Source organism: Hypanus sabinus, chromosome 2 (assembly GCF_030144855.1).
Source record: "Hypanus sabinus isolate sHypSab1 chromosome 2, sHypSab1.hap1, whole genome shotgun sequence".
NCBI lineage: Eukaryota > Metazoa > Chordata > Chondrichthyes > Myliobatiformes > Dasyatidae > Hypanus > Hypanus sabinus.
This window is the reverse complement of record NC_082707.1, coordinates 177802479-177822876: the sequence shown is the minus strand read 5'-3', so window position 1 is coordinate 177822876 and position 20398 is coordinate 177802479. Positions and strand designations below refer to the sequence as shown.

General features: G+C 38.8%; 1 protein-coding gene across 1 annotated transcript in view; it reads right to left on the bottom strand.

The window, feature by feature from the left end:
- cpsf2 (cleavage and polyadenylation specific factor 2) overlaps positions 1-20398 on the bottom strand; it is a 28552-nt gene that overhangs the window by 5723 nt on the left and 2431 nt on the right. Inside the window, exons 2-13 of the mRNA XM_059960091.1 lie at positions 17583-17758; positions 15455-15614; positions 15080-15185; positions 14443-14572; positions 14093-14208; positions 11924-12111; positions 10790-11080; positions 9986-10086; positions 9213-9413; positions 6865-7017; positions 6522-6747; positions 316-618 (exon numbers count right to left, since the gene is read on the bottom strand). Of these exons, the coding sequence (XP_059816074.1) occupies positions 316-618; positions 6522-6747; positions 6865-7017; positions 9213-9413; positions 9986-10086; positions 10790-11080; positions 11924-12111; positions 14093-14208; positions 14443-14572; positions 15080-15185; positions 15455-15614; positions 17583-17731 (2124 nt within the window). The 5' untranslated portion in view covers positions 17732-17758. The remainder of the gene's footprint in view (positions 1-315; positions 619-6521; positions 6748-6864; positions 7018-9212; positions 9414-9985; positions 10087-10789; positions 11081-11923; positions 12112-14092; positions 14209-14442; positions 14573-15079; positions 15186-15454; positions 15615-17582; positions 17759-20398) is intronic.

The following is a 20398-nucleotide window of genomic DNA, read 5'->3' as shown; positions in this document are numbered from 1 at the left end:
CTAAAAAAAAAGATGGATTTCTTTTCTTGAAAACAAACAGGTGTGTGTTTCACAATTTTTTGTGTAGTAAGAAAATACCTTGTGATTCAGAATGACAATAACGCAACATTTGTATTAAAACAGAAACAAGATTAAAAAAATTTGTATTGTTAGGTAGGAATTTTTTCTTTCTAAATGGTTTAACCCAGAGGGCACTACTAATATAAAACTGCAATAATTTCTATTAGTTCCAAAGTCAAATCAAGCTTTCTAGTGGTTTAACATGTATGAAAATACAAGCTTCCAAAAAATGAGTGGACAACATTATTTCCATACCTCATTGGGTGACAGTGGTTCCAGTGTGGGAATTACATCAATATCTTCATTGGTCTCTTTTTCATCATCATCAAAAAGGCTCTTCATTGCCTTTTGTTGAGCCGCAACTTGATCTGAACCTGATGAAGGAGCATCGACCTGCATTTCCCCTTCTTCGTCCTCTCTTAACTCCCCCTCTTCCAGAATGACCCCTGTATCAACTTTTGATACCCGCATGTCCAAGATACCATCTATCCAAGCTAATTCTGCATCCTTTGCTTTGCAGAACTGAAGAGAACTGACCAAAGAATCCTTCAGTCTAACCTGTGAGAATTAAAAATGTAAATATTAGTAAATTATGTAATGATAAACAGAATAATTACACACAGGCAACTAAAGAGGTTTATCATAACAACTAGGCTCTTTTTAATATACAATACCAAATACACAAATTAAATATAAAGGTCAATGTTTTAATTAAGGGGTTTCCAATTAAAGATAACGTGTTTCCTTTCTGACAGGGTCAGAAGTCTGAACTCTTCAAAGGGCTAAAGAAGCAAAGCTGTTAAATATTTTTAAGGCAAAGGTTCTCAATATGGAAAGGTTAAAAGGTTACCATAAATTAAGTAAACTAGTATGCAGAGTCCAGGTTATACAAATCATCTTATTACACCATGAAGCAGGCTCAGGAGGCCAAGTATTTAAAATTCATATGGCAGTGAATATGCTGTCAGCAATTTTTGAAAAATATTCAAAAGCTGGCATTGAGTAGGTTTGTGGAGATTTTAAAAAGTTATTTTTATTAATGTCTGTTGAGAAAACTTTTCAAAATGCATTACTGAATGTTTTTTCCTATTAATCAGTTTTATCAAGATGTTGTAATATAGCTCCAAGAAATTAGTTCGTGCTTTTCTCCTCTCATTTATACTTTCAATTAATCATAATATCTTTCTCACTGATGAGATTTCTTTTGGTGCTATTTCTCCTCAAGCTACAATTTTCTCAATTGCTAAGTAAGCAATTTATTGTTTTGTCACTCTAATTTGCTCTGGAAAGCATCAGATTTACAGTGCTTAAAATAAGTATTCAACCCCCTTAGAAGCTTTCATGTTTTGTTGTCTTAAAACATTGAATCACAGTGGATTTAATTCGTTTTTTTTTGCCCTAATCAACAGAAAAAGACTCTTTCGTGTTAAAGTGAAAACAGATCTCTACAAACTGATCTAAATTAATTACAAAAATAAAACACAAAATAATTGATTGCATAAGTATACATCCACATTAATATGATACACCAAAACATCACTGGTGCAGCCAATTGGTTTTATAAGTCACATAATCAGTCAAACGGAAATCTGTTTTTGGAGACCTGCGTACAGTCAAGGTGTTTCAATTGATTGTAGTAAAATTCACCTGTATCTGGAAGATCCAACTGCTGGTGAGTCAGTATCCTGGCAAAAACTACACCAAGAAGACAAAAAAAAACACTCCAAACAACTCCGCAAAAATGTTATTGAAAAGCACAAGCCAGGGGATGGATAGAAGAAATTTTCCAAGTCAATGAATTTCCTTTGGAGTACAGTTAAGTTAATCATCAAGCAATATAAAGAATATGGCACAGCTGCATATCTGCTTAGAGCAGGCCATCTTCAAAAACCGAGTGACGATGCAAGAAAGGTGCTAATGAGGGAGGCCACCAAGAGACCTATGACAACTCAGGAGGAGTTACAAGCTTCAGTGGCCGAGATGGGAGAGAGTACACAGTCAACAGCTTTAGCTGTGAAAATCCCTGCACCAGATGGCCCTATGATCTCCGTCTCAGAGGCCAATGTTAGGCTGTCCTTAAAGATAGCGAACCCTCGCAAGGCGTGAGGTCCCAATGGAGTACCTGGTAAGGCTCTGAATATCTGTGCCAACCAACCCACGGGACATTTTCAACTTTTTACTGTTACAGGCAGAAGTTCCCATTTGCTTCAAAAAGGCAATAATTATACCAGTGCCTAAGAAAAATAATGTGGGCTGCCTAATGACTATTGTCCAATAGCACTCACATCAACAGTGATGAAATGCTTTGAGAGGTTGGTCATGACTAGACCGAACTCCTGTCTCAGCAAGGACCTGCACCCATTACAATTTGCCTATCACTACAATAAGTCAACAGCAAACGCAATCTCAATGGCTCTCCACATGGCTTTAGACCACCTGGACAATACAAACACCTATGTCAGGATGCTGTTCATCAACTACAGCTCAGCATTTAACACTATCATTCCCACAATCCTGATTGAGAAGTTGCAGAACCTGGGCCTCTGTACCTCCCTCTGCAATTGGATCCTCGAATTTCTAATCGGAAGACTACAATCTGTGCGGATTGGTGATAACATCTCCTCCTTGCTGATAATCAACACTGGCGCACCTCAGGGGCGTGTGCTTAGCCCACTGCTCTACTCTCTATATATACACATGATTGTGTGGCTAGGCATAGCTCAAATGCCATCTATAAATTTGCTGACGATACAACCATTGTTGGTAGAATCCCAGGTGGGGCTGAGAGGGCGTACAAGAGTGAGATATGCCAACTAGTGGAGTGGTACTGCAGCAACAACCTGGCACTCAACGTCAGTAAGACGAAAGAGCTGATTGTGGACTTCAGGAAGGGTAAGTCAAAGAAACACATACCAATCCTCAGAGAGATCGGAAGTGGAGAGAGTGAGCAGTTTCAAGTTTCTGGCTGTCAAGATCTCTGAGGATCTAATCTGGTCCCAACATTTCGTTGTAGTTATAAAGAAGGCAAGACAGCGGCTATTTTAGGAGTTTGAAGAGATTTGGCATGTCAACAAATACACTCAAAGACTTCTATAGTTGTACCATGGAGAGCATTCTGACAGGCTGCATCACTGTCTAGTATGGAGGGGCTACTGCACAGGACTGAAAGAAGCTGCAGAAGGTTGTAAATCCAGTCAGCTCCATCTTGGGTACTAGCCTACAAAGTACCCAGGACACCTTTAGGGAGCGGTGTCTCAGAAAGGTAGTGTCCATTATTAAGGACCTCCAGCACCCAGCGCATGCCCTTTCCTCACTGTTACCATCAAGTAGGAGGTACAGAAGCCTGAAGGCACACACTCAGCGATTCAGGAACTGCTTCTTCCCCTCTGCCATTTGATTCCTAAATGGGCATTGAATCTTTGGACACTACCTCACCTTTTTAAAAAATATACAGTATTTCTGTTTTTGCACTTTAAAAAAATCTATTCAATATACATAATTGATTTACTTTTTAAATGTACTATTATTTATTTATTATTATTTTAGTTTTATTTAGATTATGTATTGCATTGAACTGCTGCTGCTAAGTTAACAAATTTCACATCACATGCCAGTGATAATAAACCTGACTCGGATCCTGTTGCCCAGATGCTTCACCAGTCACAGCTTTACAGGAGAGTGGCAAAGAGAAAACCACTGTTGAATAAACAACTCACATGAAATCTCACCGAGGTGTGGGAGACTGAAGTCACTGGAAGAACGTTCTATGGACTGATAAAAACAAAATTGAGCTTTTTGACCATCAGACTAAATGCTAGAACACCACACATTATCAAAAACACACCAACCCCACCGTGAAGCAAGGTGGTGGCTGCATCAAGCTGTTGGGATGCTTCAGTGCAGCAGGCCTTGGAAGGATCGTGAAGGTAGAGGGTAAAATAAATGCAGCAAAATGCAGGGAAATCCTGGATGAAAACCTGATGCAGTCTGCAAGAGATCTGTGACTTGGGAGAAGATTTGTTTTCTAGCAAGACAAAGACCCCAAGCATGAAGCTGGCTTAAAAACAACAAAGTTAATGTCCTAGAGTGGCCGAGTCAGAGTCCAGACGTCAATCCAATTGAGAATTTGTGGGTAGACTTAAAGGGCTGTTCATTCACCATCCCATGCAATCTGACAGAGTTTGAGCAGCTTTGTAAAGAAGAATAGGGAAAAATTGCAGTGTCCAGATGTGTAAAGCTGATAGCAACCTAGCCACAAAGACTCAACGCTGTAATTGCTGCCAAAGATACATCTACCAAATAATGACTTGAAGGGGTGAGTAATTATGCAATCAATTATTTTGTGTTTAATAATGTAATAAATTTAAACCATTTGTAAAAATTTGCTTTCACTTTGACATGAAAGAGTCTTTTCTGTTGATCAGTGTCAAAAAAGCCAGCTAAGTTTCATCCACTGTGATTCAATGTTGTAAAACAATAAAGCATGAAAACTTCCAAGGGGGTGAATATTTTTTATACGCACTGTAGCTCCATTTATGCAAAGATTCTGGCTCATGATCACAGACTCGAAGGAAAACAATAAGATGGTGTTAAATTCACAAATGTAATATCTGCAAACAGATGAGTTGTTTCAAGCTGCAAATTAATGGCAATTCCCATTTCAAAAAATCTTACCTACAAGCCACCTTACAAAAATATTCATTAACTTCGCCTCCAACTTTCACCCCGCCCTCAAATTCACCTGGTCTATTTCCGACACCTCCCTCCCCTTTCTAGATCTTTCTGTTTCTATCTCTGGAGACAGCCTATCCACCAATGTCTACTATAAACCTACAGACTCCCACAGCTACCTAGACTATTCCTCCTCCCACCCTGTCTCCTGCAAAAATGCTATCCCTTTCTCTCAATTCCTCCGCTGCTGCACTCAGGATGAGGCCTTTCATTCTAGGACAAAGGAGAGGTCTTCCTTTTTTAAAGAAAGGGGCTTCCCTTCATCCACTATCAACTCTGCCCTCCATCGCGTCTCCCGTATTTCATGCACCTCTGCCCTCACCCCATCCCCCCACCAGTCCACCAGGGATAGAATCCCCCTGGTCCTCACCTATCACCCTACCAGCGTACAGATCCAACATATAATCCTCCGCAACTTCCGCCACCTCCTACGGGATCCGACCACCAGCCACATCTTCCCCTCCCCCCCACTCTTGGCTTTCCGCAGGGATCGCTCCCTACGCGACTCCCTTGTCTATTCATCACCCCCCCCCCCCACATCCCTCCCCACCGACCGCCCTCCAGGCACTCATCCCTGCAAACGGAAGAAGTGCTACACCTGCCCCCACACTTCTTCCCTCACCACCATCCTAGGCCCCAGACGGTCGTGAGGCACCACTTCACCTGTGAGTCAACTGGGGTGATATACTGTATCCGGTGCTTCAGACTTGGCCACTTATACATTGGGGAGACCCGCCCCAGACTGGGAGACCGTTTCGCCGAACACCGGCGCTCAGTCCTCCAGCAGTGGTGGGATCTCCCTGTGGCCACACACTTCAATTCCACAGACCACTCCCACTCCATGTCTGTCCATGGCCTCCTCCACCGTCAAGATGAGGTCACATGCAAGTCGATGGAGCAATAACCTTATCTCCCGCCTAGGTAGCCTCCTACCTGCCGGCATGAACATTCAACTCACAGACCTCCGTTGATACTCCTGCCCCCCCTTACCCCATCCCTATCTATAATTTTAGTCTGGTTCTCTTTCTCTCTCTTTTTTCCCCCCTCACTATAATCTCCCCCCAGCCCTACTTTTCTTTCTCTTTTATTTCCCATATTCTCCACCTTCCCCCAGCCCATTTCCCTCCAGCCTATCACTTCCCAGCTCTCTACATCATTCCTCCCCCCACTTCTTATTCCCCCCTCGACCATCCCATGTTACTTCACTCCTGATGAAGAGCTTCGGCCCGAAACATCGTTATTACCTCCTCCCATAGATGCTGTCCGGCCTGCTCAGTTCTGCCAGCATTTTGTGTTTTTTACCTTCATATACTATTGTCCCACCTATGAAGGCTAAAAACTTTCCTTTATGACATATCTCAGCAAAGGACTAATTATGCCTATATTATGTATTGAAGTCTTATGTATCGGAGCATCAATCTTGAAGTTTGCTATTTAGCATAAAATATCATTTTAAATCGAGGCAAGAAGCCTATGTATTAAATAATAATATTCTCCCATACCTCACTGGTGCATCAGGCAGCAACCTTTAGCATTTGTCTGTTTTACGAGGCTGAGATGCTAGCTCAACGCTGAACCCAGGGCAGATGGAAAAGCATGCAAGCAACCGGTTGGATTCGAACATGGAAAGTCTCGCCCCCAAAGTCCAGTGTGGATGCCGCTACTCCGCTAGCTAGCTTACAGTAAGTTATTACAATCCATCTAACACATTAACCTTCAAGTTGCAATACCTGGTAAATATGAGTTTCACTTGTAGCATCTATTGTTTCTTGAAGCTTTGGTGTATAAACTTTAATGTCCTTTCCACCAATTGCTTTGCATGATTCAGCAAGGTCTTGGCTGGACTCTGGGGGCCCATGAACAATAATTAACTGACGGGGTTTCATTTGATTAATTATTTTTTTGATAGAGTCACCATCTGAACGTCCTTCGTAATCAATATACGTCACTCTTGCCCTGTTTGAGGAAAGCAAATTATTTGATGAACTCATTCAATTCCAATTTAGGAGAAAAATAATCAGATTTTCAATTCAGAATGAATATATTACTTTCAAACATTAGGGCCTCACAAACCTGATATCTATGGTTTCTGTTGCTGAAACACACTTGGTTGGAACATCAGATAGATCCTGATCCATAGGTTCTTCTCCATTAGTCAGACCAGAATCAAGTTTGCTTTTTTCTTCTTCTGTTGCCTGCAGCTCTGGAACTAAAAAGTCCTCAGCTCTAAAATAAAACAACAATTAACACAAATAAGAAGCCACAGAAAAAGGAAGTTAATTTTTTGGATCTGTATAGATATATAGAATAAAGAAAAGTTGTTGCAAAAAATGTCTTTAGGGAAAGAAACGATGTACAATGAGAAAAATTATAGTTGAAGTGAAACTCCAGGAGGTTCAATCAATAACCTTGGGCAATATCAATACTCTTTCAAATCAATTAGGCTTCCAGCATAGTGCATTTACAGTTAAAGGTTTAACAGTTCATGTATAAAAGATCACCACATACATCATCGAGGAGGAGGGATGGACAATTTGTTTCCTGCAAAGATTTTCTCTTTTTTTCTTTTATAGGGCTTCCTACATTAAACGTGTATTTATAGATTTTTTGACAAGAAAATAACATCATTCATATAAGCACAGTCTAATGCAACGTACTCAAACAAAGGAGAAAATAATTAAGGGCTTGGTCAAAAAGCCAAAAGACTGTCAAAGATCTCACATGGTTCAAAAAGGTGAAGGAGAGACAGTACAACATGTAAATAATCATAGGCGAAGTGTCTCAGCCCAAAATGTCGACAGTGCTTCTCCCTATAGATGCTGCCTGGCCTGCTGTGTTCCACCAGCATTTTGTGTGTGTTGATACAATATAATTTGTGATTTTGTGCTCGCAGGAACGGATGCATGGAGAGGAAGGAGAAATAGGAAGAGCAATGCAGCTTACAAGGATAAAGAGAATCAACTACAGAATTCTGTGGAAGATGATCCACCAAGTGACAAAGAATGACTTTCACTGCCACCCATCATGGGATTCGGGATAGGAGGTTCACTGATAAACAGGGTAGAATGAAGAGAAAATCTTTAGCATGGCAAGAACAAAGGAGTTGTTGGCTCAGTTTTATTTCCTCTCCATTAGTATAAAATGACCTGCTCAGAACGTCCCTTAGCCCTGCTAGTAACAACACGTGATACAGGCAAAGAAGCACAATGTGTATCTAACTGCCACATTAACTTACTCCCCTATTAGAGATGCACCTTTTGTTCCAGCCATTCCTCATCTATCCTCCTTGCTACTGTAAATTAACTTTCCCAGTACTAATGTAGTGTCTTTAGAAATGTTAACTCTGTTTCTCTTTCTACACTTATTAATTTTTTCTGGTCTTTCCTAATTTTTATTTCAGATTGACAGCATTTCCAATTTTATTAGATTTTCAATCCAGGGAAAAGGCAGGCTAAATGGAGGAGGGTGTATTGTTTGGAGGATTAGAGAGCTGGGGCCTAATGGGGCAGCTAAATGATTAAACTCAATGTAAACTTTAAAATATCCCTTTAAATAAAATATACTTGATCCAGCTTATGAATGAAATTACACATTATCCTGCTGAATATACAGCACAACTTGCTACAAAGACTCAGCAGGAAGTAACCCCAATGCTGACACTACTTTTGATACAAATTTCTCCTCAATTAATTTATCAATAGAAAATGCCTCCTCTCTCCCAATGAATAGGTAAAAAGCTTTATGTTTGTTTGTCCTACCCACTCAATGGACTCAAGTGCTGACACATTAAAAAAAATAAAACAATTCCATCACCAGGAGTTGGATACCAACCTAACAGCAGATGCTCTCACTGTCCTTTATACTACTACTTCGACTAGAATGCTTAATGTTAGATCAGGATACCACAGTAACAGTTTTCAAGTAATTACCACCCACAGAATCTGCAGACAAACTCACATGAAAGATGCTGTAAAGACATTTGTAAAATGCTGCATTGTAAACATAATGAGGAATGACAAATCCTCACTAGGAGCTGCTGGAAGAATAGTTTGTGCATTTTGAAGGTGAAATACTAAGTTTATGGTGCAAGTATTAACTAACTACATGAAAAATACTGGTGTTTATTTTATGCATCTTAAAGGTCGAAATTAAAGTCTAAAAAACCTTAAAGGTCCAAAAAAGCTGTGGCTAAAGCAAGAGAACCAAGCAGGGTTGTGGCGGAACAATCCTTTAAACACCAAAAATAAAGACTGTACAGTACAAGTGTCACAAATCCAGAGATAACATCCATAAAGCCACTCAAGAGCAAACATAAAACACAATCTCCCAGCACGGATGGAACATTCAAAGCTGTGAATCTCAACAAAAGGTAGAATTGACTTGGGCAGTTTGTTACACGAGATGTCATCAATGGGATATACCGTATTATTTCTCCATATTCATCCCACTTCACTCTCTCTTCTGTGGCTGGGAACATGGGATATGATTTTTTAGCTTGTTTGAAGAAACTTCCTTTGCGGCTACTCTCACTTTTCATCATGAGATCATGTTTGGCTTTTCCAGTCAGCGGTTGGTCCAAGTCTTCTTCAACGTCACTCTCGTCACTAGAGTCAACATCTCGTCTGCAAGGAAATTACAATCAGAGATTCTATTAACGTAATTGTTAGCAGCAATGTAACACATTGCTTAAACTATAATGATACATGAGAAATTTAATCAGACAATAAAATTGTAAATTACAAATTATCCACCTGAACTATGGATGCGCATTAGCCCAATTTGTTGCAGTTATCTTATTTCTAACAAAACCCTATAGTCATGTCTATAATTAGAAAAGTGTGTTTATCTTATGAAGAAATAGAATGAAAATGTCCTCATTTTGTCACTGAAAAAATGTCCAGAACTTCCCTACTATCAAAAGCAAAAGTTCCAGACTTAGTGACAAATTCTGTAAGCCAGGTCTGTCAGATAGCTCTACTGTTGGACACTTGGAACCCACCGCCAGATCCGAGTTTTCAGTTGCAAGTTATTTTCACCTTCCTATTACCACTCTGTTGTTGCTCTTTAATGCTGTTCCAGCAAAATTCAACCCAAGTTCCAGGAACAAATTACTGTTTTCAGGACACTACATTCAACTAAAGCAGAGAAAAATCTAAAGCACAATGTTATTAGGTTAAAGATCCTTTCCACTTACTCTTTCTCTTGTTCCTGTTTTTTAGCTGCCTCTTTCTTGAGCTTTTCTTTCTCCAAATACTCTTCTAATTCTTTCCCTTCCAATTTTACACGACGTCTAATCTATTAGCAAAACATTTTGATAGTTAAGAGAATAAAATGTCACAAAAACAGCAAACTATTTCAAACTATGAGAAAAAAATTCTAGCATATACCAAGCAAGATACATGGAGTTTTATTTATGAAGAACTATAGCTATATTAACAACTTAACAGAAAATTAATTCTGCAAAATTTGATTAAACATATATTATTTAATTTGCTCTTACTTGGATACCAAATATCATCATGCAAGTTTCTCAAACGGTGTCTAAATAACTTAAGGTACTTAAGGTATTATACATGTACTTAAGAATTTAAAGATGAAATTATACAGTTATTATTAATGCAATAAAAAACACTTTTACTGGATGCCACAAGGCATCATTTGCTAACATAGATTGTGACAGCAACACTCCTCCTGTGAATTTCCACCATCAAGTGGAACCAGAATTTTAAAAAAATGTTATTTCTCCTGTGGAAGAGGAAATATAAGAAAAATTCTATCACTTATTTTTGTGAATGTGGATGCCTGGGAGTTGATTGCATTCCTGTCTCTAAGGCGGTAGATATCACATGCTTGCAAGACCCAGGGGTATTTGATTTTATTGAAATTATATTTCATTATCAATTTAAACTGCCTACACTCATTTACAATGCTTATATTACAATTCAGAACTTCTCATTAACAAAAGAATAACAACACTAATTCCAATCAGCAGCCTTACCTCTATTTCCATTTTTTTGGTGTGAGGATTGTCTATCAAATATCTGGCCAGTGTACCTGGTGATGTTCTGTACGTGAGAATCACAGAATTCTTTGGATCCTGACACCATTGTATGAAAAGGTCACGTGAAAATCCACACTCCATATCGGACTGACTAGCAAGCACCACTTTTGGACTAGGCACTCGAGCCAAATCCGAAAGACTGTGGCACAAAGAAAGGTGTCGAAATTGAAAGGGGTTGTTTCGCTTGTCTTCAAAGCATCTCATTAACTTGTCACTCATCCATTCTACCTAAAATTAATGGAATAATTAAGACAATCTCTTATTGCATCTTAGTGCCAACTCAACATACTCTACACTAAAGTTTTTTTAAAAGAACACCCATTGAAGCTACATTGAATTTCAATTTTAGAATATTTATAAACATACAAGTGAACATTCCCATTAAAAAGTTTTTTAAAATGTTAAAATTTTGACTTTATTTCAAAATAAAGTTACTGATTTGCAAAGTGTTACATAATTGAAACAAAACTGGTCATTTTATAATTAGTAAATAACAAGTGGATGTCTAAGAGCAAAATGTATTTTGTTAGCATTTAGTAACAAGCATTAAATCAACTTGTACATGGTTGTCAAAGAAAAACCTCCTCTACATTTATATATTAATTCCATTTGAAGGATGAAGGGAACAGACTTGGAAGAAAAATCTCATCAGTTATGAACAATAATTGATTGTTTTTCTTCCATTATAATCAAGCCATTCTAACCATGTACTGGACATTTCAAAATCCTCCTTTGCCTATTTTTTGGCTGGAAGTACAATGATCTTATTCACCAAAGAGATTTGCACTAAAGCTAGCTGAATGATTTTGTCCTGAAATTCAAACCACTCATTTTTCTGAGGCTTAAGGTGTATAAACTTCTCTCACTTGAGATGTTGGGAAAGGTAGTAGTAAAAAGAGAAAAAGAATTTTATATAAAACGTTGCAATGGCATATACTCTTCCCTTTCTGAAAATATGATAACCTTCGATGTAATCGTGCTTGAAACTTAAATAAAAAGTAACAGAAGCAGTACTCTGATCAAATAAACGAATGAAACTTTCACCTGGTCAATGAAAGATTTCAGACAAACCTGAGATTTTGAAAACTCCACCACGTTATAGCTAACATTATTGAGTAAAGCAAGAGAGTACACGCTCAACCCTGCATCCTTTGTCCTCCAGATTTGGTCCAAAAGTTGAGCTAGTTCCAGCACTCTGCCAGCTGTATCCAGAGCAATCAGCACATTTCCATCGCCACGCAAGGTCTCCAGGACATTGGCTGGCAAGACAAAACCACCAAAGTTAAAAGAAGCTTTGACAGTATTTAAATTGACAGGGGTTGGTGGTAGGGGCAGATACATTAAAGACATTTAAAGACTCCAAGATAGGTATTTGAATGAAAGAAAAATGGATGGCTATGTGGGAGGAAAGTATTAGATTGATCTCGCAGTAGGTTAAAAGGTCAGCACAGCGTTGTGGGCCAAAGGGCCTGTACTGTGCTATACTGTTATACGTTCTGACACACCAACTTGCAAAAATAAAAATCACATTTCTGCTAAGTGCATATTCTTAATCCGCCTTAGACCATATCCATGTACTTCAACTCTATTGAGTACCAAAAAAGCTCTTTTTCCCCTAAAAGAATCCACAGAACTAGGTTTCGGCCTGAAACGTCGTCATGACCTCCTCCCTTAGATGCTGTCTGGCCTGCTGACTTCTGTCAGCATTTTGTGTTTTTATGACATAGTTTTCTTTGTATTTGCTGTCCACTCTTCTGATGCCACTCTGCTTAGTTTCTTTATTCTCTACCACCAATTAGGATATTTTTAAAAAGAGGAATGGTCTTTCAAAAAATTGCAAGATGTTTCACTAATTTAAGATTTACATGTTTTTCATCTCTACAGGCTTATTTTGTATCACCATGCAAAAGAACATGACTTTCAAAGGGGAGTACCAAAATGCAAGACTTTAATCAAAGTAAGCATTCGTCACAATAGAATTCTATATTATTATGGTAGAATGTTTAAACTATAATTTTGGAAGTTTTAAAATAACCTCTACCAAATTTTAGCACAATAATGTTAGACTTGTCATAAGCACATAGCCATTGATTATGATTGGCTCATTACAGCAAAACGTCAATCTTTTAGTATCTGATTATTTGGAAATCTCAATGTTTTAGCATCTGGCTTACTCGTTAATTAGAAGTGTGTGCCAAGTGTCCAGAATGCAAGTCGAGTATGGTTTAAATGTGTGGTCAGAGCTGGGGTCTGGAATGCAGGGGTCAAAACTGGGATCCAGAGTGCTTGTACTTTTCAGTTTGTTTTGACCTGATATAGCTTACAGGTTGAAACTCACCTAGTTCTATTGCCTACTCTCTTTCAACTCATTATGGCTCAGTTTCACTTAAACCTGAAACTCAGCAGGTTCACTGCAGTACATATTACTATGCAATATGTAAAAAAAAAGTTCACAAGTTGTTAAGGATATTAATAGAAATAACAAGCAACAGTCCAGAAAATCCCTTAGTCCTGCACTAACAGAATCCCTAGGCTTCTGGACTATCAGAACATTACCATACTTTAAACATTTAGTTCAATAGTTCAATCCAGTAAAACTATTACTGGTTACTACGAAGTATAAAGTGAAATGCAACAGTGCCAATAATGAAAGCAATGGTAAAATCAAATCAGGGTATGGGTTTTAATTAAAGACCAATACTAATGAGCCAGTGTAGCTACTTCGAAGATTGCCAAAAATAGCAATGAATACAAGGATAATTAGAATTCTGTCAAATTCAAAGAAATTATCCCATTCCTTAGAAGTTCCTCTTCCTTGTTTTACTCTGGAAAAAAAGCTCGTGTAACTACTTAGCTAGAATAACAACTAGCAAGTAAGGGTTATTGGATTCACAATTTCTGAACAATAGTACTACGTTTTACTGGAGTATAGATCAAGGATGGCTGGCATACATTGCAAGATCATCAGTTTTATGGTTAAAGAAACAAGCTTTGATGCAAATCAACAGTTTCTTCACTGTGAATATTAACAGAATAATGATTCAGAAATACAGAAGTGGGTGAAAATGTAAAGCTTAACAATATTCCCTTATTAGCCTCCAAATTTTAATTTAAAAGCAAAGAAATATGGAAATTGTTCTAAAACAGACTAACTGCAATTTGAATATGACAACTGCACTGGTTTTGGTAAAGTCCCTCCAATTCTGATTTTGATATTATACATTGTTAAAAAGTACATACTAAGCAATTGTTCATCACGTTGTTTCCTTCGAGGTTGAACATAGGTGGCATTGAAAGAATCTGTGATGAGTACTGAAGGCCGGCTAATCATTTCCAGTGAACATCCATTCAGATGGCTAAGAAGTAAAATAGATAATTAACTCAGAAGCTCAACCTACAAAAATCAGTTTTGAAACTGATCTTACTAGGGATCCAAATGTAGGAACTTGAACAACAATTATTTAATATTAAAAATACATTTCCCTACAAATAGCTACTGTATATTTATATCTAGAGATGACTTAATATTTAAATGATGCTCTACGCATTTTACATAATCAAGTAAAGATGAATTTTTAAGTGTTACTCACATTTCTCTCTTATGGTTAAAGTCAACTGCATACACAATCTCCTCTTCACCATCTTTCACAATTTTCCAAATTGTTCCTCCAATCATGTGACCTGCAGGTAACGGAGTTATGGATAGACCATGTCCTTTACCTAAATACAAGACAAAAAAATAAAAAGTTCAATGATTAAGTGCGAATAAGTAGCTCACTATATCTTAGATACATTCAATTCATAATTTGTTGCAGTCGTGTTGGTCACATGACTAAATGCATTACACCAAGATACTCCAAACTCAAAAGACAAGGCTCAGAGAAACAGATATTTTGCATTAATAACATACAGCTTCTTCCACCCAGATCTCCAAAGATTTCTAGATTACTACAGTAACTGCAATTCTGATTTAATTCATTAACTATAAAATTCTTTGGTACATCAAGTTTGCTTAAAGAATGACATACATGCAAATTTTCAGATGAAGGAAACTGTCTTCATAAGATACATCTCCAATCAATTCATTTGAGATTTAAGATCTGTTACAGATGACTTGGAGTCATAAATCTAACTTGATGCCATTTTATTATATCCATCAAAAATTCCATCATTTGCTTCATCTTAATAAATTGTACGAGGGTCATTCTGCAGTTCTTGAGATCGCACCTTTTAAGTTGACAATCTGAGAGTATTTCAGTTGCTGAATCTTGTCAAATGCTGCATCCACATCATCCAAAGTAAATAGGGAGAACTCTTCGGTATTGTGCCGTGACTTGTAAAAAGAAATTACATAGATTTACAACTTCACAGTAGGAAATTATACCCTATTGAGTTTCATTATTAATCTATTAACCTATATTAGTACTTTTTTTATTAACAAAATATACTTTATTCAAAAATAATTTACAATAAACCATTCGAAGACTCTCAATCCTTTACATTTAGTCATCACTAGCTGCTGCTACTAAGGTTGAAATATTTAATATGAGTTACATTCTTAGTGATATATTTAAGATGACAGGTTGCTACCAATAAACTTACTTGATAGAGATCATACATAAACATCTGCCCCATCTTGTAAACTGGAATAGTGGCATAAATTGAGCAGTTTAAACCTAGTCTTCCAACAGCATAAGGGAGTGCTCCCAGATGTAGGGGATCAGGGTGAGAAAGTAGGATTGCATCAACCAAATGAACATATCTGCAACCAAAAATAATGCAAATCATTATAACACAGCGACAAATAATTATCTTAAAAACTAACTGGATCAGACAGTTCAGGTCATAAACAGTCTTCAAAAATCCAAAGCAACACACATAAAATGCTGGAGGAACTCAGCAGCATCTATTGGAATGAATAAACAGTCTGTCAATTAAAAGCATTTAAGAAGCAAAATAAAGGAAAATATAAACAAACTAATTCCCTGCACTTTTACTCAGGGTCGGTGACCTGACCGAAGTGAATGCTGGCCCGCAACTTGCAGCAGACAAAAAGGAGTGAGAAGTTAGATATACCAGTACCAGTCAACCAGCTTATCTTTGACTCTGCCTCAACACTGAGGTGCAAAACTCAATCTCCAAGAATAATGAAATGAAAACCCCACAAGAGTTTGAGAAATATTTATGATTTAAAGTTCATGGCTTAATATACAACACAACAATCCAGTGAATACCGCTGTGAAATTCCAGGTTGTGGATCCTGGAATTGGAGATTACTTAAGTATACACATTATTTTAACCTGGATCAGAACCTCAATAAAGTATATTCAATAATAGACAAATTTAAGACTTCAAATTAATCCAAGGAAATAATTCCTTCAGGCATAAATTCTCTTCTTAGTCTTGAATAACCGATCCCTAATTCTCAAAATATTCCCCAGTCTTCAACTCCTTAGGACAGAGGAAAGGCACTCCCTACAGTGACCCTTTAAGAAAAATTTAAATTTCAGTGTGATCAATTTTCATTTTTCTAATCTCTAAACAATACAGTCCCAGTCTACTCAACATTTTTTCATGCACCAAGCCTACCGTCTCTGGAACAGTTAGGTGAATCTTCACTGCACTACACTCCCTGAATGGCAAGTACATCCTTATTTCACACACAGTCTCACCAAAATCCCATACACTGATAAATGTTCTAACTCCTACAACCAATCCTTCTAATAACAGTTGAAAATCAACCTTAAAATGCATCTACTAACAAGCACACACAAAATGCTGGAGGAACTTAGCAGACCAGGCAGCATCTATGGAAAGGAATAAAGAGTCGATGTTTCAGGTCGAGCCCCTTCATCAGTACTGACAAACATACTGACCTGAAGGTTGCAAATACTTATAATAGGCTAACAAGCAAGATGATAGATACAAAAACATTGTGCTATTGAAAATACAATAAAACACTCCATGTTTAACATAGAAACAGAACACCTACAGCACAATACAGGCCCTTTGGCCCACAATACTGTGCCGAACATGTACTTACCTTAAAAATTACCACAGGTTACCCATAGCCCTCCATTTTTCTAAGCTCAATGCACTCATCCAGGAGCCTCTTAAAAGACACTATTTTATCCGCCTTTACCACCGTTGCCAGCAGCCCATTCCACACACTCACCACTCTCTGCGTAAAAAAACTTACCCCGACATCTCCTATGTACCTACTTCCAAGCACCTTAAAACTGTGTCCTCTCATGTTAGCCATTTCAGCCCTGGGGAAAAGCCTCTGACTATCCACACAATCAATGCTTCTCATCATTTTATACACCTCTATCAGGTCACCTCTCATCCTACCTCGCTCCAAGAAGGAAAAGCAAATATATGTGAGAGGGTTGAAAGTCATTGAATAGAATGGTTCTTGCTCATTGCTGACTCGTAACAGATAATATTTTTGCATGGAAAATAAACCAACACTGGAATAAATGATATATCAATAAATGATGGACAAGTCAAGTAGCTTTTAGATAGGATACTAGACATTACTTTAATCAGTCAACACAATGGGATTAAAATAGCCCATTCCACTTTATGAGTTTTCCCCATCATTCAGTTGAACCTGCAAGATCTTCAATCACTTCCCCAATTCTTGTATCTTCCATATCATTCTACCACAGCTGCCTCACCTTCAGTTATCCAGCTCTAAAACAAGTTTTATAGATAATTTTTCACTTACTTTTTCAGGGCATCTATTATGTCCATGGAGAAGCTTTCATCCCAGCCACAATCAAGCAGAAAGCGGAATTCATCCACCTGCAGCAAATAGCAGAGGGCAGATTCCTCCTGTACTCCAGAAATGGCGGTCAGCTTTATGATAGACGTCATTGTTGGTTTTCAAATAAACAAAGACCACTGACAAAATAAAAAAGACCAGTATACAAAATCATAATTTTATATAGTTTAAAAAGCACAAAATGCTATTATAATTGTTCATTTGAAAAGCTTACAGACAGGATCTAACTCCAAAAATGACCATTAACTGCAGTCCACCCTCCTTGTCTCCTGGTGATTGGCTCCGGGACCCCCTCCCCGCGGATACCAAATATCACGGATGCTCAAGTCCCTTATATAAAATGGCATAGTATTTGCATATAACCTACGCACATCCTCCTGTATACTGTAAATCATCTCTAGATTGCTTACATTACCTAATACAATGTAAATGCTATGTAAATAGTTGTTATACAGGCAGTCCCCGGGTTACATATAAGTTCCATTCCTGAGTCTGTCTTTAAGTTGGATTTGTACTTAAGTCGGAACAAGTACATCCGGTATTATTTAGCGACAGTTTGTCAAACGTTTGTCATCATATATAGTATATATTTTATCTTTCTATGCATATAAAACACTTAAGAAACGTATGTATTCCAATAATTAAACCAGTGCGTTGCTTAGAAATAATTGTAGCTTTCATCCAGGGCCTTTCACATGCTCCATTATTCTCACTTTATCCGTTACCCTTTAAAGTTGTTCCAATCGTTGACCGACTGTAGCCTAACGCTTTTCCAATGACCGATAGCGTTTCACCTCTTTCCAAACGCTTTATTATTTCCACTTCATTTTCAATCATGATCGCTTCCCGTCAATGGAACAGAAACACTGCGGGCGGCAGGTCCCGAACCGCGACGGCTCCCAAGGTCCGCTGGGTCCTAAGTACCACAGCACTGAATTCCCCAGATCCTAAACTGCACTGAGACAGGTTAAATGGGACAAGTGGGGCTGTGCTGGGTTTGGGTATTTGATCCTCCACAATATTCTGCGTGGAAATTTAAACTAGAGGTGGCAGTATTTTTTTTTTACGAGGTCGAGTTGCGAGCTCGACATCAACCCGGCGGTCTGTCACTAAATCGAACTTGGGAACCTCCGTTCTCTAACCCAGTGCAGAACTGACTGTGCCACCAGCCGACTGGAACCCGGTGGGGGGGGGGAGGGGGCAGGGTCAAGGTGAATCTTACTAAGAAAAACTTAAGCCAAATACAAAGTTATACACTCAACACAGTGTCAACGGCAACAACTTAAAATGGCAGACGGCATCGTGATCCGACTTAAAATGGCGGACGGTGTTCTCCTTCCTTGGTTCTAAGTACGAGTTGTCCGTAAGTCGGATGTTCGTAACTCAGGGACTATCTGTACTGCATTGTTTAGGGAATAACAAGGAAAAAAGTGTACAGAGATGGGAAGCGAACTACGCTCAAACAGTGAGTGCTGAAGAGAAAACTTCCGGGTTTTCCCGATCCGCGGTTGGTTGAACCCGCGGATAAGGAGGGCCGACTGTAATTAAATGCAATGGGTTTCAGACTATTGATCCCTCTCTCATGGAGCTTCTGTGTTGTATGAACTTGGTCTTTCAGGTGGACCAATTTTCTGGATGAACTTCGAAGTTTGAAAAGCATGAAGAAAGAAAGTGTCAACATTTCAGGTCAAAATCCTGCAACAGGACCAAGAGTGGTATGGTGAGATGGCTAATACCAAGAGAAGGGACGTGGTGAAAAGTGAGTCCAAGGTGATTGATAAACACGAGAAATTCCACAGATGCTGGAAATCCAAAGTAACAAATACAAAATGCTACAGGAACTCAGCTGTCAGGCAGCATCTACAAATTAACAGTCTACGCTTTGGCTGAGACCCTTCAGGACTGGAAAGGAAGAAGATGCCAGAATAAAAAGGGGGGGGGGGAAGGAGGATAGGTGATAGGTGAAGCCTGTGTGGCAGAAAACATAAAGGGCTGGAGAGGAAGGAATGTGATAGGAAGGAAAGTTGACCATAGGAGGTGACCCAGAGGAGGTGATAGAGGCAAGAGGCCAGAGTGGGGAAAAGAAGGGAGGGGAGGAGGGAATTTTTTTTTAACCAGAAAGAGAAATCAATTTTCATGCCAGGCTACCCAGAGAGAATATAAGGGTTTGCTCCTCAACCCTCATTATGGCAGAAGAGGAGGCCATGGACTTTCATATCGGAATGGGAATGGGAATCTGATTTAAAATGTTTGGGCACAAGGATATTCTGCGATAGGCGGACAGAGCAGGGGTGCATGAAGTGGTCCCATAATTTACAGTGGGGCTCACCAATGTAGAGGCCGCCACATCGTAAGCACCGGACAGAACAGATGACCCCAGCAGACTCACAGGTGAATCTGCCCTCACCTGGAAGGACTGTTTGGTGTCCTAAATGGAGGCGAGAGAAAAGGTGAAGAGGCAGGTGTAGCACTTCTTCCGCCTGTAGGAATAAGTGTCGGGAGGAAGATTAGTGGGAAGGGACAAACGGACAAGGGTATCAGGAAGGAAGAATCCCTACAGAAAGTAGGGAGCGGGAGGAAGGTAATACGTTAGGTGGTAGGATCCTTATGGAGATGGTAGAAGTTGCGGACAATGATGTGTTGGATGTGGAGGCTCAAAGGGACCCATCTCCACTTCAGCACTCCTCTCTCCTCCTCAAACCTTACTCCCTCTGAATGCACTGCCCTTCACTCTCTCCGCACCAATACCAACCATACCA